At 41.1% G+C, this 18,741-nt stretch overlaps 3 protein-coding genes across 6 annotated transcripts in view; 1 reads left to right on the top strand and 2 right to left on the bottom strand.

Moving 5' to 3' along the window:
• LOC5501981 (Fanconi anemia group I protein) overlaps nt 1-1,667 on the top strand; it is a 60,353-nt gene extending 58,686 nt beyond the window's left edge. For all 3 annotated transcript variants that reach the window (XM_048729491.1, XM_048729490.1, XM_048729492.1), the window contains one exon: nt 1,002-1,667. In XM_048729491.1, coding sequence (XP_048585448.1) covers nt 1,002-1,154 — 153 coding nt within the window. In that variant the 3' untranslated portion in view covers nt 1,155-1,667. The remainder of the gene's footprint in view (nt 1-1,001) is intronic.
• Nucleotides 1,668-2,064: 397 nt separating this feature from the next.
• LOC5501984 (allatostatin-A receptor) lies at nt 2,065-5,570 on the bottom strand. Its single transcript, XM_032370267.2, has one exon. The coding sequence runs from the start codon at nt 4,139-4,141 to the stop codon at nt 2,984-2,986; it is 1,158 nt and encodes a 385-aa protein (XP_032226158.2). The 5' UTR covers nt 4,142-5,570; the 3' UTR covers nt 2,065-2,983.
• Nucleotides 5,571-8,912: 3,342 nt separating this feature from the next.
• Nucleotides 8,913-18,376, bottom strand: LOC116609437. Of its 2 annotated transcripts, none has more exons than XM_032370264.2 (7): nt 17,884-18,376; nt 16,316-16,560; nt 11,880-11,980; nt 11,251-11,545; nt 10,139-10,391; nt 9,549-9,586; nt 8,913-9,103 (listed from the first exon to the last, which is right to left on the bottom strand). In XM_032370264.2, the coding sequence occupies exons 1-7, from the start codon at nt 17,918-17,920 to the stop codon at nt 9,023-9,025; spliced, it is 1,050 nt and encodes a 349-aa protein (XP_032226155.2). In that variant the 5' UTR covers nt 17,921-18,376; the 3' UTR covers nt 8,913-9,022. The 2 variants fall into 2 exon arrangements, with proteins under 2 accessions (XP_032226155.2, XP_032226154.2); XM_032370263.2 differs by having other exon boundaries at nt 10,113-10,391; nt 17,884-18,373.
• Nucleotides 18,377-18,741: the final 365 nt, after the last annotated feature.

Below are 18,741 nucleotides of genomic sequence, written 5' to 3'. Positions count from 1 at the left end.
GCGATGGCTATTTAACACATTGTACACGTATACCGAGAGGGGTCTAGTGACGAGGCGATGGCTATTTAACACATTGTACACGTGTACCGAGAGAAGTCTAGTGACGAGGCGATGGCTATTTAACACATTGTACACGTGTACCGAGAGGGGACTAGTGACGAGGCGATGGCTATTTAACACATTGTACACATTTACCAAGAGGAGTCTGGTGACGAGGCGATGGCTATTTAACACATTTTGCACGTATGACGAGAGGGGTCTAGTGACGAGGCGATGGCTATTTAACACATTGTACACGTGTACCGAGACGGGTCTAGTAACGAGGCGATGGCTATTTAACACATTGTACACGTGTACCGAGAGGGGTCTAGTGACGAGGCGATGGCTTTAACACATTGTACACGTGTACCGAGAGGGGTCTAGTGACGAGGCGATGGCTATTTAACACATTGTACACGTGTACCGAGAGGTGTCTAGTGACGAGGCGATGGCTATTTAACACATTGTACACGTGTACCGAGAGGGGTCTAGTGACGAGGCGATGGCTATTTAACACATTGTACACGTGTACCGAGAGGGGTCTAGTAGCGAGGCGATGGCTATTTAACACATTGTACACGTGTACCGAGGGGAGTCTGGTGACGAGGCGATGGCTATTTAACAAATTGTACACGTGTACCGAGAGGGGTCTAGTAACGAGGCGATGGCTATTTAACACATTGTACACGTGTACCGAGATGGGTCTAGTGACGAGGCGATGGATATTTAACACATTGTACACATATTCTCAATAAGGATAAATGCAGTATTGGTACTACACGTAGCGCATGCTATTTAGACATGTATACGAGGTGTTAGGAAGGGCTGGCTGAAGCATGTAACACTTTGTACACATGGCCGAGTGTTACAGATTGATGTTTGTGGCAAGTGGCTCTGAGAGGAATATCCAGTGAGGTGTTCCGAAAATTTACATTATTTATCCATCTGAAATGTCATTATAGGGAGAATCAACAAGTGAAAATGAAGAGCCCCCGAAAAAGAAGGGGAAACTCGACGAGGGGAAAAGGAAAAAGGGAAAAGAAAAGGGCGGTAAGTTGAGCACGAAGAAACAGAGCGCAGCACGAGCCGCTCTTGGTGACAACAACGCAAGCTGATTGGTTAAAAAGGGGCGCATCGCATGCGCAACGCTGGAAGAGAGATGTATACGTGCACGCAATTTAACTAGCCTAAGTGGAGGCGTATCATCTATTTAGGATGATAGAGATGTTCTGTGCAACACAAGCTGGTCAATCAAGAAGGAGGCGTGAACGTCCACAGAGAACTGTAGAGGTGTGTCGTGATTAGGCAAAATGACGCTTCTTTGATGCAGTTCTGGAGGGATGTACCGTGCAACGCAAGCTGATTAGTCCAAGAAGTGTGAACATCTGTAGAAGTTTTATTTGCCCAATAGCAGGCGTGCATAGCCACTTTAGCGCAAGCTGATTCTGGTTGGTCAGAGCAACAACAACGACAATCGGGTGATTGCAACATAATGGAATGGAACCTTTAAGGTTTTTATGTACATTTTATCCCTGTTAGGATTTAATCGGTCCTGTTATCATTCACGGATTGTCCAAAACAATTGTTAACGGTATACTTGAGAGGGAGAATTAAAAGAATAATCGCAATTTGCGCTGAGTTGTTAAGGATACTAGAGCAACTGCAAGAGTTTACAGCCCGTCTGTTTTATAGGAACTCGTCAGGAATCGGGAGAGAGTTCAACGATCCTTCTAACGCTCAGATAAGTAGGTTATCTGATTCGATTCAGGAACAAACGATGGTGCACCGAGTAACAATCAATGGTTACTTGTGGCGCCGAGGATGTCAGACATACCATTTATTGTGAACTAGATTTGTTGTAACGTTGGACAACGTCGCGATATTTGTGTCACGAATAGATCAAGGAGATATTTGTTTATAGAGACTGTCCTGACGACTCTCTGTTGCCGTGTGTGTTTACTGACCATCGTATCTTGTCGAGTGAGGTCAAGACCAACGAAATGCCATCAATCGTAGAGTCGGTAATTTCCGCGTTTATGAAGGTTTTATTGTATTTTATTTTACAAAAAAATGTATGCTAAATACAATCTTGCCTTTTACTGATGCATACATCTTTCGAATCTTGCCAGTAAGCATTTTTCTTTTAATTTACGTTACTTCTCCAAACTCGGTGTTTTACTCGGTGTGTTTTTCGGAGTGATTGATCGACATTCTACCGACTAGAAAGTTGTTTAAATGAATAGCAATATTGACATCCGCATCCATCAGATTTATGTTTCTTTCTACGTACGAGCTCCTTGATATTGAACTTATCGAAAGAATCAATCATACAATCGCTAAAAAGTTTATACTTTTCAATAACGACAGTACAGAAGATTCTTTTGCTTATCGCAGGCATTTTAAGTGAGACCTTGGGATTAGGTAATGTAATTGTAATGTAATGTATTTGCTTTTTTTAGCCGCAATATGCTGCTAACTCCAAGAGCGTCAATTCATGCCCAAAGTTTTAATATTATTGTTCTATAAAAAAGAAGAACAGAAGAGTGATCATGACTTAATCCGAAATATCAACTACAAGAGTTTTTTTATGGTTTTGATTCTCTATGCTCTTTTCATTTTTATCCAACTGCAATATTTTTGTTTTAGTTCTTTGCATTATCACGCCCTGCTGTTTTAAAAACGTGATGCATTGTACCTGATAAAGACTATCTAAAAATACCTACTACCGAACTCTAGATCAGATAGCTAATTTTCGTCATCTTCAGATACCCGCATACATGTAAACATGCAGCCTAGCCACTGTCGTTCTGTTTGGGATCCCTGTGGTCGTCCGTTAGCCAAGAGGCGCTGGAGAGACGGGGCTAAGAGTGGCGTCACATCAATAACTGATTACGTACTTTTCCCCCTTATTCAATGGTATGTTACCGCCAGGACCCCTTGTCGCCTAAGTTTTCATGGCGTACATCGCCCTACCCACCAAGTTCTTCCTGAGCATGATGGGCGAGCGTGGAGGCTTGAGACCCGCCGCGTTACAAAACATTTGGCTCGCCTTCATGATATGAAAGGGCGTATTGATTTGCGCACCCTCGGGAATGCTCGCCCTGTTCGGACGACACATCAAGAGCTGCTTGAACCCCTCTCGGTATTGCTCCGAGTGAAACGCGAAGATCATCGGGTTTAGACACGAGTTGAGCATCGCGGCGACTATCGTCCAGTAGTGCACGTTGTTATTTAATTCCCACGCGCCGAAGTTGTATAACGCGTAGTAAACCTGGTTAGGACACCAGCACACTGCGAGTGCGATCGTGGATGCCGCGCCCATGCGAGACAGTGCAATCCTCGTCCCGTACCCCTCGTGTCCTCGGGACAACACGCGGGATCGACCCGTCTCGCGGAAGATCTTTACATAGAGCACGCACGTCACAAGAAGTGGGGTGAGGAACTTCAACAGGAATAAACTGAAGGCAAGGAATTGGCGGAATGGAATACTAGTAAACCTGTTGGCTGTGATTTCGCATCTGTTCGCGGGCTCACGTTGCGGGTGAAACTCCAACTCGAACAGCAAGATTATATTTGTGAGAACAGCCGCTGACCATATCCCCAGGGCTTCCATGATGATTCTGCGGTGATGGAACGTAGCCCTGTACTGCAGAGGTCTCGTCACAGCGTACCACCGCTCAACAGCCAGTGCCAGGATTATATAGATAGACACCCCACTAAAGGTGAATACGAAGAAGTGAGAGCGAATCAAGCGGCAGTGTATCTCGCTCGGCGTTATCCCATAGGGTGTGGGCAGGATGCTTGTGGATATAAACCCTGGGGTGATAGCTGTCATGAGCGCGCTTAGGAGGTCGGCCAGTGCGAGGTGGAAGATGTGGATATTGTACGGGTTTCTTAGCATTTCTCGGTTGCGAAGATTGACCGCACAGACTAAGAGACTACTGGTTATAGTCCACACTACCACGATAGCGAAGCCGACACTAAGAGCCACATCCCCCGCCAATACCATTCCCGTAAGACTACCATTGCACGGTGCGCTTTCATTCCTGCCTGAAACATCATTTGTGAGATTTGCCGCTAGTGTAACTTCCATCTTGTACATACTATACTTGTTTTTTTACTTTTAATTCTTGTGTGTATTAAAGCCTTGTTGGCTCAGCCAAGATCCAAGAGTTAAGATCTCAATTCGAAGTTACAGCTTTGTCTCTTGCTCACTTTGTTTTCCACCTTTTCCTAGTAAAACTCGGCGAGGAGATGTTGCCGTTTGTACTAATGTTTCGTCTTGTATTTCTATTCTGTTTCCTTTTACAAAGGCGCCGTAATGAATCCTATCAAATCAGCTCTTCCACGCCCGCCTTGGAACAATGGCAAGAACGCAGCGCTCTTTTTTCCCTTGATTCTTCAGACGTTATTTTGCCTCCAATTGTCAACTAAATTGATTTGATGGATGCGCAAATTGCAATCACTTAGAAGCCGATATAGTGCACCGAGGGCAGTGGGTTTAATAGCGTCCTCTAAAGGCGATCGGTTTAAACTTCAATTTCCTTATTGCGGTCTGTAGTTCCATTTTCCGGCTTCTCAAACAAACGATAATGCACGATAAAGGCAGCGCAAAGCGACTCGAGGCGAACCGACCAATGAGAATCGCCGGAGGGCTTACTAGAGTGTGAATTGGTGTCTGTCAATCAAACAACCATCAGTCAACATGAACGAGGGTGAATAATGCAGGTGATATCCTGTCGCGATTGTAGAATCACTGATAAGCACTCGCGCAGGTTGGAACAAGAAACAGGTCCCCACACGCACGTATGCAGATAATGTAGGGAATTAATTTTTGCGATTGTTTACTTGCGTATTTCTCGTCATACTTGCACATTTAAGTGTTTCTATAACAACGGGAATTGTACTCCATGCTACAATACAAAATAATATTATCTTATCCGTTTTCTCTTTTATGTAAGTCTTCCGTTTGTGTGTTCTTTCTGCGGCAGCTGGGTAAAGTGTATCTACAAAGAACACCGAATGTTGTCAAAATATGATCTTATTTCTAGTAAAAACACAGCAAAGCTGTAAATGAAGATCTTGTTTTTTTTTGTTAAAAATAGATATATTTGACAATGATGAATGTTTTGTTTTGTTAAATACGCAAAACAATGATAGATAGAGGGGTTTTTTTCTCAGTCATTGAGCATCTAAAATCTTAAAACCTGCTTTATAATTTCTCTTTATAAAGATTTATTGAGATCTTTGGTACTGCTTGTTCCTCGGAAGACAACAATAAACGCTTAAATTTGCACAACACCGACTTCAACCCAGACTTGGGGATAAAACATGAGCAAAGCAGCCTGTTCTCCCCAGGAGGTGACAAAGATAGAATCATTTGGCTTAATTTGAGCATTTTATGAGATGGAATCATGCCGTGCTTCCGCCTATCACGGAACACGAGTCGATTTGTTTTAAGCAAATACTGTAAACACCCTTGACAGGGGTATTCTTGACTGGTGACGAAATCGATGTTACCTACACATCATGCATAATAATAATAATAATAATAATAATAATAATAATAATAATAATAATAATATAATAATAATAATAATAATAATAATAATAAGTCGTGCAAGTGTGTAATGTGTCGTGAACCCCTTTTTATCACTGTGGAAGAAACGTGAAAGATGTGGTCATCAGGAGTGATCAACCAACCTTTTTTCCTCTAATGTCCAGCATTTATTTCGTATAGTTATTCACCTATTTCCAAGAAGGTTGCACTCGAGAATCCATGTTTCGTAACCTGCATTGGCTCATGGGTAATTTATAAAGGGTGAATCCTGGTCTCAGAAAGCATGTGGATGTTTAAACAAGACGATACTGCCTTCCAAACATGGATTTGTTTTTATTTACGCTTATATGTCCATTTTTCTATACCCATGAGGTACCGCCGGTTACGACACAATGATTCTTCCAGTGCAACCTTATTTAAAGTAGATGTAAGTGCGATGAATAGAATGAGTTCTTGTAGTTCGAAATACTTCAGAATATCGAATCCCTTGTTGTTTTTATAAGTTTTTTCATTTTTTGTTCTACAAAATCTCGATCGCTAAACCGCGCGTATCAAAGCTATTGTGGGAAATATGGCTTAAACCAAGGATCGTCCTTTTGTTCTTCCCATACAAAAGACAAGTTTACAAATAGTTTTGACAAATGTCAGAAGCGGGTTTGGCAGCTGACAGTGAGCATGAAATTTCTCGTAAATAAAGTACATCTCGATTCTTAATTCAGCTCACTGAATTAAGCTGAATTGAGCTGCCTAAATTTACTAGTAGTAATAGTTTTTGTGAATTATTCTAACCTTATATCTGGTTATTTATCCTCACCTACTGTAGATCACCTTGTTGGCTTCTTGCTCCTATGCGTTATTTTTTACGACTCACAAGTACATGAATTTACTAGTATACATACTTTCTTTGAAAAGCAAAATGTCAATTTCCGACATAACGGAAATAATAGTAAAACCCCTAAAAGAAGTAATTAAAGTTGAATAAACATTCAAGAAAAACTGAGCAAATAGATGTTGGGTTTTATTACCGGTGGATTCACAAATAAATAGTGAAGTTTATTAAAAGTATATTTCGCAAGAGTTTGCACGCACCATAAAAACTTCCCTATTAAATTGCGAAATACTTCGCACTCGCTCCTCCTCAACTATGTCCTCACGTATTCAACGGCGAGAGCACGTGCATGGTAAGAGTTTCGCAAGAAATCAAGGTCAGGGTTGAAGCCAAGTTGGAAGAGTAGATAACTCAGCTCTTAATTCTCTGGATCAGGGCGTTATCTGATCGGAGCGAGCAAGGTGAAATAGTCTCATGAATCCACAAACCCATACTTGATTTATTTAGGCACTCCTAAAGCCGAGCCCGGCATTTATTGTTCTTATCTATAAAGTAAAACAACTGTGTGTTAGATATCCAAGAGCCGTTTAAAACTTCTGAAACTACCACAAGTGTGATATATAGATAACTTTTTTCATAATTATTGCATTACGCAATTTACCTCGAGTAAAATTTAACAAAAAGAATAGTTGATCAAATAATTATAATGATGCGCTTTACAAAATATGATCGCGCTTATATAGATTCTCTAAATTGAAAACACTATTCAGGCCACTGGGAAAATGTTTTAAGTTGAATAGATAAAGTATTACCAGAAGATACAATCTTTATTCTTACATTTATCCAAATAATATTATCGCATCACCCAACCCAGGTTTACGAAATCGCTTGGATTTCCAAAATACCAAATGTTAGGTTTTAGCAATCCTTGTGATTTCAAAACTATTAAATTGTATTTGTTTAATTGAAGTATACTATGAAGAACAAAAATGAAAAGGCTTGTTAATTTTTATCTTTCATCCATGAGTTATAAACATTTCAAAAGCGATTACAACAACACAAACTTCTGATAATTGTTTTTAGGGTTCTTCTTAGAAGTTTATTTTTTTCCTTTTTGCTGACCGAGAATGTTGGCTAAATGATGTTTTGCTTTCAAAAACGTAAGTTATAAATATAGACACAATAAAAAAAATAGCCACGACAACAGCTGAGACCTCCATTGTACTCTGTATTGTGCCCAGGCACCGAACGCGCTCAGGAGACCAACCGTTTGTCGGCACCCTGGAAGAACGATAAATTTCGACTTTGCAGCGAAAAATGGCAGGGAAATTCTGGCCTTTTGGATTATTTTCTTAGGAAGATGTGTTTAGAAATTCTTCTTCTATGGCATATAGGATTTTGAAGGGAAAAGCTGTCCGTTTTCTGCCGGAAAAAAATGCCTCGAAGTTGTGATTGCCAGCCCGTGGACCTTCCTACCCTGTATTATTTTATTACGAGTTGGGAGGAGGTGAACCGAGATGAAGGAGGAAAATCGCGTAAACTATTATGAATCCTTTAGATACACGAACCTTTCGTCTGGCTTGCCCGTGATTTCGATATATAGCTGTCAAACACAACTATGTAAGTTAAAGGAAAATAATTCAACCGTGAAAAGTCTATTATTAATAACACTAGCAATCAGGCGCGTTGGTCGAATGGACGTTTCAAATAATTTAATGTATCATTAACCTTAATCACACTTCTCCATGCCATATATTTATTAAGCTAAATGAAGTTGAATCATCATCTTCTTTCGGTTTCCCATTCAGCGCTTCTGTAGTTCTGTACCAAATGCCAGGGTTATGTACTTAAGTTATCATAAGCTTTGGCTTTGTAGCATGTTAAGCAAACGACGAAAGAAGAAAATTGAAAAATATTTTTTTTGTTGGTGCGCGTTCTCACTTTCCCGCCACTTTCAAAATATTTCGACCAATCAGAGACGTCAGGGGCAAGGACACGCGAAAATCCACAGGAATCCCATCGTGATCACGGGAACTTTATCGTATAGCTATACCACTTTTCTATGACTATGGGGCTTCACCCAAAAAACGCTGCAAATGTTGACAGAGATCATAGGAAGTTTTGTTATCTATCACAACAAGGCCTACACATTTTGGAGGGATTTAGTTTTCGTGCTCGTTATTCAATTTTGGGTTGGGGCTGGGGAAGTGTGTGTGTGGGGGGGGGGGGGGGGTAGGGGTGTGCATTTTTTTTTTTTTTTCGTGTGTATTGTCGCAGATGTTCTGGACCCATCACCCTTGTCGGCGCTTGAGTCCCAGGCTAACATGAAGCAGAAGGTTAGTGTTTTGGGAGCACATTTCTATTTACATCATGAAGGTTACGCCCCGGCATTCATGCGAGCTTAGCCTCTTCCTCTCAACAGTTATTGATGTTATTCACAGTTTTCGCCTTTGAATATACTTTCTCAATGAAGATAAAGAAAACTAACTAAACTTTTTTTTTAATCATTCTTGGTTCTTATGCCTTACACAATGACGAGGTTACGCCTTGTTAAGTTAGCGCGAATAAATACAAGTTGTTTTTATTTTATTTAGCTATAGTATTCTTCTCTTGATGGGCTGTACTTTTGTGCGTCTTTTTTTCTCCAGCGCTGTTGTCTGGCTTGTCGCTTTCGTCTGAGAAATAAAGCGTTCAATAATCAATACATATTCCGAGCTCGCGTTCCCAAAACAAATAAAGGAACTGTTTGAACGCCAAATAAAATGGCTCTTTAAAGAACTCGGTAGAAAAACTCCATTTGAATCGACGTTTTTATTATCCCCTTAGCAATTTTAAAGACTGGCGATGATTAATTTTTAATTTTATCCGTAAATAATGCCCAAAATTTCAAGAAAACATGAAAACAATTTCGCGGTACTTATCCTTGTCCCCGAAGGCATTTGATAGTAAAAAAAAAAAAAAACAGGAAATTGAGATCCAAGAAAGCAAATTGGATTTCTTAATTGATTGGTGATGGACTTTTGTCGAATGATGAAACAGCCTTAACAACCCCCAACCCCCAACCCCCCCCCCCCCCCTGCATGTTGCATCACAGCCATGAAGGCCACGGAAAAGACTTACTCTGCTAACGCTCTTGTCCTTGTACTTGACTCTAGTATCTGTAAAATAACCGAAACCGTAGTGTGAGTCACACTGTAGTTATACCCATTTTCGAAACGTTTAGTTAAAATTAGTAACCATCCATGCAAGTCCCATTATCCTGCGGCAAAAAGCTTTATCATAGCTTTGAACACACAGGCACAAGATTTAGAATATAGTGAGATTTTGAGGAAATTACATGAAACATGTGCTCCCTAATATATCTTATCCGAGATTTTTTGTTTTGAACCAATCAAAAGAAGAAAGAGCAATAGTTTTTCTTTACATAATTTTGACAAGGTTCCACACGTTACATTTGTCTAATAAGCCATATTACACATACTAGTAAATCCTAAAACTTAAATATTCAAAAACGTAAGGCATCATTTAGTTTTAAGTGTAAGTGTAACAGGCATTTTTGACATACAGCGTGCATATGCCGTTAGGTTGCCTAGTTCTTACACGGAGCATTACTTAAGAAGCCCTTGTATAGTTAATTATTTGAAGCAGAAGGGTAGTCTGTTTAATGTAGTTCGTTTTCCATACCTGACACTTCTCTTCATAACATGTACCTAACTCGTATCCACGCCCTGAGCTCTCGTTAAGGGGGCCTTCTCCTATCTCTGTCGTGGTTTCTATGGTAACGCATGACGTAAGGCTTGGTTGACAGGATTCAATTGTTCCATTATGTAGACCTAGATCGATTGGCATCCCTGTGGTTTTGCACGCTAAAACCAAATCGAGCAGGGGCAGATCTGTCGATGCTGCCTCCTCTTGCAATAGATAACGCATACGAAGTTTATTTCTGATTTTTTCTTTAGACATCTTGTGGAATACAAATATAAGCTGAAGTTAGTTGAAAGGATAAGCCATGGAGGATATTCGATTTAATTTTCTAACAACAAAGTCTAGGAAATGTTCGGTTTCAACGTTAAGGGCCTATGGTACTATCTTTTGAGTCCGTTGCTAGGCAAATTTGTTTTATAAAAGCTCTGTTTTTTTTGTCAAATCTCTTGGATGACACAAGTGATGACGTCACCTGACCCCTCCCATGGTCACGTGACCCAGAACAGAAATACGTGTCGGAGAAGCTACTGTTCAAATCTAACATCATATTTAAAACTACACGCATCCGATTTGCGAAATTTTGATGCCGCGAGAAATGGCGAATTTTTATGTTCTTCGAAAACCACATAATTGTTAATAACTTTTTCATATCTTCAAAAATCCCATGCGCTAAGTTGTTAGGAATGGTAATATCAATGGTTTGAGTGAATAAAAAATCACAATTGTTGTAAAATGTTCAAAATAAACGTGTTTTTTTTTCGCGCGGAAATGGTTGCCATTTCTTTCGCCGTCTTTTTATTCTCTAAAAACATATAAAAATTGAATTTTCTTCTACAAAATGTCGAAAGTTTATATTAAAAAGGAAAAAAGTTAGAATTGGAGTTTCGAATAAAATAAAATTAAAAAGACTCGACCAGGGATTGAACCTGGAGCGCTTGCTTATGAATCAAAGGTGCTAACCACTAGGCCACGGAATCAAGTTGGAGGACGCGCGGCGATTTGAGTCTATTTAATCAAATGTAGCGCTTTTCCCTTTCGTAGCAACGAGATAATACCATAGGCCCTTAATCACGAATTTTATGGTGGTGTCCCAATAGGGTCCACCCTGGGTCCTCACCTTGTCTTCGAGTCCCTGTAAGCACTGCGTATCTTCCTCCCGACGTCCCGGATCGTCCTCGGTTCTATCTACCCGCGTTAAGGCCACCTCTTCATTTTGAGCATGCGTCAGTGGTAACTTTTCATTTCTTGTCTGTGCTGTCACGTGGGATGACGTCAGTGGCCGTTTATTACTAGCTCTGCCCCCGTTCACGTGCGCATGCGTGACTACTGAGGTAGAGATTGTCTGGCTAAGAGGCACATGCTCCATAACCATGCTCTCGCTGTTGTCTTCGATGATCACTCGGTGTTGGCAGCTGCGATTAAAACAACGAAATATAAGGCCAATTACGCCGCTATTTCACCATCCAACGTACATCGAATGGGATGGACTAGGCTATGGAGTTTCAGTTGTTTTTGAAAAAGGAGTTTGTTTGTGTACCTGAGTTCATGTTGTACTTGTGAGAACAGTTATTTGCGTGTACCTGGCGTTTCCGTTGCAAGTAGAGTTTGGCGTGTGTACCTGGCGTTTCCTGTGCTTGCGGGAAGAGTTTGGCGTGTGTACCTTGCGTTGCGGTTTCTCATGCAAGTAGAGTTGCGTGTGTACCGGGTGTTTAGGTTCCTCATGCAAGTAGAGTTTGGCGTTTGTACCTGGTTTTTCCGTTGTGCTTGCGGGAAGGGTTTGGTTCCGCCGTCGAGTTGATCGTCGATGATGACCGCGTTGTGTTACGATGGACCCCATTTTTCATCCCCTTTGGAAAACATTTCAGATCAAATTTTTTATTTGTTTTTCATAAATCTAGATTTCTTACTTGAAATACTAGCATCTGTTTTTTTTTATTCTGAAAAAGCCCGGCAGATACATACTCTAGATCCCATACATACTCTAGATCCCGTACATACTCTAGATCCCATACATACTCTAGATCCCATACATACTCTAGATCCCATACATACTCTAGATCCCATACATACTCTAGATCCCATACATACTCTAGATCCCATACATACTCTAGATCCCATACATACCCTAGATCCCATACATACTCTAGATCCCATACATACCCTAGATCCCATACATACCCTAGATCCCATACATACTCTAGATCCCATACATACCCTAGATCCATACATACCCTAGATCCCATACATACTCTACATCCCATACATACTCTAGATCCCATACATACCCTAGATCCCATACATACTCTAGATCCCATACATACTCTAGATCCCATACATACTCTACATCCCATACATACTCTACATCCCATACATACCCTAGATCCCATACATACTCTAGATCCCATACATACCCTAGATCCCATACATACTCTACATCCCATACATACCCTAGATCCCATACATACTCTAGATCCCATACATACTCTAGATCCCATACATACCCTAGATCCATACATACCCTAGATCCCATACATACTCTAGATCCCATACATACCCTAGATCCATACATACCCTAGATCCCATACATACTCTAGATCCCATACATACCCTAGATCCATACATACTCTAGATCCCATACATACTCTACATCCCATACATACTCTAGATCCCATACATACTCTACATCCCATACATACCCTAGATCCCATACATACCCTAGATCCCATACATACTCTACATCCCATACATACCCTAGATCCCATACATACTCTAGATCCCATACATACCCTAGATCCCATACATACTCTACATCCCATACATACCCTAGATCCCATACATACTCTAGATCCCATACATACTCTAGATCCCATACATACCCTAGATCCATACATACCCTAGATCCCATACATACTCTAGATCCCATACATACCCTAGATCCATACATACCCTAGATCCCATACATACTCTAGATCCCATACATACCCTAGATCCATACATACCCTAGATCCCATACATACCCTAGATCCCGTACATACCCTAGATCCCATACATACTCTAGATCCCATACATACTCTAGATCCCGTACATACCCTAGATCCCATACATACTCTAGATCCCATACATACTCTAGATCCCATACATACTCTAGATCCCATACATACCCTAGATCCCATACATACTCTACATCCCATACATACTCTAGATCCCATACATACCCTAGATCCCATACATACTCTAGATCCCGTACATACTCTAGATCCCATACTTACCCTAGATCCCATACATACTCTAGATCCCATACATACTCTAGATCCCGTACATACCCTAGATCCCATACATACTCTAGATCCCATACATACTCTAGATCCCATACATACCCTAGATCCCATACATACCCTAGATCCCATACATACTCTAGATCCCGTACATACCCTAGATCCCATACATACTCTAGATCCCATACATACTCTAGATCCCATACATACCCTAGATCCCATACATACTCTAGATCCCGTACATACCCTAGATCCCATACATACTCTAGATCCCATACATACTCTAGATCCCATACATACTCTAGATCCCATACATACTCTAGATCCCATACATACCCTAGATCCCATACATACCCTAGATCCCATACATACTCTAGATACCATACATACTCTAGATCCCATACATACCCTAGATCCCATACATACCCTAGATCCCATACATACCCTAGATCCCATACATACTCTAGATCCATACATACTCTAGATCCCATACATACTCTAGATCCCATACATACTCTACATCCCATACATACTCTAGATCCCGTACATACTCTAGATCCATACATACTCTACATCCCATACATACTCTACATCCCATACATACTCTAGATCCCGTACATACTCTACATCCCATACATACTCTAGATCCCATACATACTCTAGATCCCGTACATACTCTAGATCCCATACATACTCTAGATCCCATACATACCCTAGATCCCATACATACTCTAGATCCCATACATACTCTAGATCCCATACATACCCTAGATCCCATACATACCCTAGATCCCATACATACTCTAGATCCCATACATACTCTAGATCCCATACATACTCTAGATCCCATACATACCCTAGATCCCATACATACTCTAGATCCCATACATACCCTAGATCCCATACATACCCTAGATCCCATACATACCCTAGATCCATACATACCCTAGATCCCATACATACCCTAGATCCCATACATACTCTAGATCCCATACATACTCTAGATCCCATACATACTCTAGATCTCATACATACTCTAGATCCCATACATACTCTAGATCCCATACATACTCTAGATCCCATACATACCCTAGATCCCATACATACCCTAGATCCCATACATACTCTAGATCCCATACATACTCTAGATCCCATACATACTCTACATCCCATACATACTCTAGATCCCATACATACTCTACATCCCATACATACTCTACATCCCATACATACTCTACATCCCATACATACTCTAGATCCCATACATACTCTAGATCCCATACATACTCTAGATCCCATACATACTCTACATCCCATACATACTCTAGATCCCATACATACTCTAGATCCCATACATACTCTACATCCCATACATACTCTAGATCCCATACATACTCTAGATCCCATACATACTCTAGATCCCATACATACCCTAGATCCCATACATACCCTAGATTCCATACATACTCTAGATCCCATACATACTCTACATCCCATACATACTCTAGATCCCATACATAGTCTACATCCCATACATACTCTAGATCCCATACATACTCTAGATCCCATACATACTCTAGATCCCATACATACCCTAGATCCCATACATACTCTAGATCCCATACATACTCTAGATCCCATACATACCCTAGATCCCATACATACTCTACATCCCATACATACCCTAGATCCCATACATACCCTACTTCCCATACATACTCTAGATCCCATACATACCCTAGATCCCATACATACCCTAGATCCCATACTTACTCTAGATCCCATACATACTCTAGATCCCATACATACCCTAGATCCCATACATACTCTAGATCCCGTACATACTCTAGATCCCATACATACCCTAGATCCCATACATACTCTAGATCCCATACATACTCTAGATCCCGTACATACCCTAGATCCCATACATACTCTAGATCCCATACATACTCTAGATCCCATACATACCCTAGATCCCATACATACCCTAGATCCCATACATACTCTAGATCCCGTACATACCCTAGATCCCATACATACTCTAGATCCCATACATACTCTAGATCCCATACATACCCTAGATCCCATACATACTCTAGATCCCGTACATACCCTAGATCCCATACATACTCTAGATCCCATACATACTCTACATCCCATACATACTCTAGATTCCATACATACTCTACATCCCATACATACTCTAGATCCCATACATACCCTAGATCCCATACATACTCTAGATCCCATACATACTCTAGATCCCATACATACTCTAGATCCCGTACATACTCTACATCCCATACATACTCTACATCCCATACATACTCTAGATCCCATACATACTCTAGATCCCATACATACCCTAGATCCCATACATACCCTAGATCCCATACATACCCTAGATCCCATACATACCCTAGATCCCATACATACCCTAGATCCATACATACCCTAGATCCCATACATACCCTAGATCCCATACATACTCTAGATCCCATACATACTCTAGATCCCATACATACCCTAGATCCCATACATACCCTAGATCCCATGCATACCCTAGATCCCATACATACTCTAGATCATGACATCAAGGCCGTAGCCACCGAGGCAACTGAGGCACTCGCCTTGGTGAAATTTCGAAGTTTAGTATTTCATAATTGAAAAGTAATTGATAAAACACCTGATTTTGTTGGATTTATCATCCAGTGGCTGGTAAAGTTTTGATTCTGGCTACAGCCCTGGACATGACGCAAAAATCTGTTGCATGCGCACTGCAAAGAGATAATAAAGATGGCCGTCCCTTTCCGCTGCTTCCACCTGAACCCCCTTTCCTAGTTCCTCCACTGGGATTGGTTGGAAGCAAGATGGACAGGGGTATCTGGTTACCCTATGACTCACATTGGCGTGGTTTCCCCTTATCTTGCGCCGATCCCTCCAAGCCAGTAGCTTATTGTACACGAGAAAACACAGCAGGCATAGAATGACGAGACTGGGAACTGAGCCCGCGACAAACACCAAGATTACATCCTCTATACCACTCGGAGCATCAGTACTGTTGGGTGAAGTCCCGCGCATGTATGGGGTTCCTGTGGTGGCTACAATAGCGGTAGCGGCAATGGTAGGTGTGTACGTTGTTTTGGATGCTGAGGAGAGAAACGTCGCATTCAATCCGAAATCGAGGACATGACGGAAAAACCTGGAAAACGCGTAATTCCAGATAGAGAGAGAAGACACAACTTCTTACAATGGCTATAGGTTCCTTGTATTACGGACTGATTTTCAAAACACAAATAACGTGAGGCCGATTGCCCTGTGTGTAAGATAAGGGACGAAAAGCTCAAATTTCAATGACACTTTACAAAAAGTCGCATCAATTTAAAAAAAGTCGCACTTGATATTTTGTTAGCTATAAGTTGCTAAGTACTCAGAGAAATTCTCCGCCTTATTCGATGTGAAATGGATGTCGAAATCGAGGGAATAGTGCGTAGTTCTCAAACTTTGAGGGCGGGTTTGATGTGCTCGGTTTGATTGTCTTGTTTGGTAATAGCGCGAAGTCAGTTTAGAATAATATTGACGGTTTTGGCTTTTTGGGAAGTCGCGCAAAAACGATTTCGGGTTATGGGGTAATAAGAAACAAAAAATAAACGAAATGTTGGCCGGTTTCCAATCCACCCTCCCTTGATCCGTCCTTGAAGTCAAGAACATACAAAAAATGCGAACTAGAGGCGATGAATATAATGCTATGGGAGGAAGCGACAGCGATCTCCAGATCCACTCTTTGCGCCTGCGGGCTAGGCGCATCATACAAGCGGTTACATAGCAACCATTTCGGCTTTAAAATATTTGCAAAATACTGTATTGAGATTAAATTTCCTAGGATTATCACATATCAGAAGTGTACATAAAATTATAGTTGCATCAATCATAATACCCCCCCAAAAAAAATAGATGTACCTTTATATTATGGCCTCGACAGGTTGGTAATGCACTCTTTTCCGGTCAAAGAATTGAAAATATTTTGCTATAGACGCTAGCGGGAATCGAGAATATAAAAAAAATACTTCCGAAGGACAAAAGGCAAGAAAGATTAAAAAAAGTCTACCCGTACTTCCTTATGATAAGAACCACTCACTTTAAAAAAAAAATGCAAGGTAATTTGTCCTAATGGCAGTCATTAAAATCTCTTTTAGAGCGACTTTTTAAGACAGAAAGGCAACTAACGAATATCTCAACTAATATCGTTTGAGCATGTTATAGGACTGGCTCAACTCAGACAATTATGAAAGAGATCCTAATTATGGAAAAGATTCTTGTAGAGCCCCTAATACTGTATTAGCAAAAAACTCGATTTATTTTCAGTGGTTCGTCGGATTAAGCGCTGGTTTGATAGAAGAGTAGTTTATATGGAATATCAGTCAAGTGTGTTTGGCTTCTAGAGTGATCAAGCAAAGGATCTGTTTACTCACCTTGTAAAGTATAAGAGCGAGTCTGCATTCCTGCCATCACCACGGAGAAACTGTCATCTTTCAGTCAAGAACATTAATTACTAGAGCATCCTCGGCCACTCTAGAGGCCTTCTACGGTCTCCTGGTACCATTGCTAAGGTAGAGCGCTCGGGATTTGAGCCTATAGACACACCGGGTAAATACCGATAAGAAGATAATAGTTGAAGATGATGTGAGCTTTAGGCAAACTTTTCTGCGCGGGGTCTCGCTGACAACACGACGGAAGGCGGGCGGTAGCAGTTCATTACTTGTCTAATCCAAGTGAGAAATACAAGAAGGAAAACGCGAAACACTTGTGCTTTAACCGAGCTTCAATTTTCACACACGTTTGTCCGCGGGGCGATTCAGGGAATGATTCTTGTTTTAAAATTGGTTCTGCTTTGTTTACGCAAGGAATGAAGTTGTCTGGCTTGACAGCGCATGACAGAGATAGATACGGTAACGGTCCTCTCGGGTTACAACGGAGGTAGTGCCGACAATAAATATATTTTTTGCCATTTGATACCATGTGAACAGTAGTGATGATAGTGAGGGGGGTGAAAGTCGGGGGGGGGGGGGGGTCACTGTAATCGATGTATAGCGAAACCTTCTTTGCGGAAGAATATCGAATAAGTATTTGGGCGCGTTACTATTGGTGTTTCTCATCATAGTGCCCCAACCCCCCACCCCCACCCCCCCCCCCCACCCCCTAGAAGCTAAGGCGTGTGATTGAGAGTTGAGCGCATCCTCCTGGGGCCGGTTCCTAGAAGGCCAGATAAGAATTATCTGTAGATAAATGTTTATCCAACGGATAAATCCTGAACAAATCCTATACAACAG

Source organism: Nematostella vectensis, chromosome 6, assembly GCF_932526225.1.
Source record: "Nematostella vectensis chromosome 6, jaNemVect1.1, whole genome shotgun sequence".
Lineage (NCBI taxonomy): Eukaryota > Metazoa > Cnidaria > Anthozoa > Actiniaria > Edwardsiidae > Nematostella > Nematostella vectensis.
Note: the sequence above shows the minus strand (reverse complement) of the source record. Positions and strands in the feature narration are given on the sequence as shown.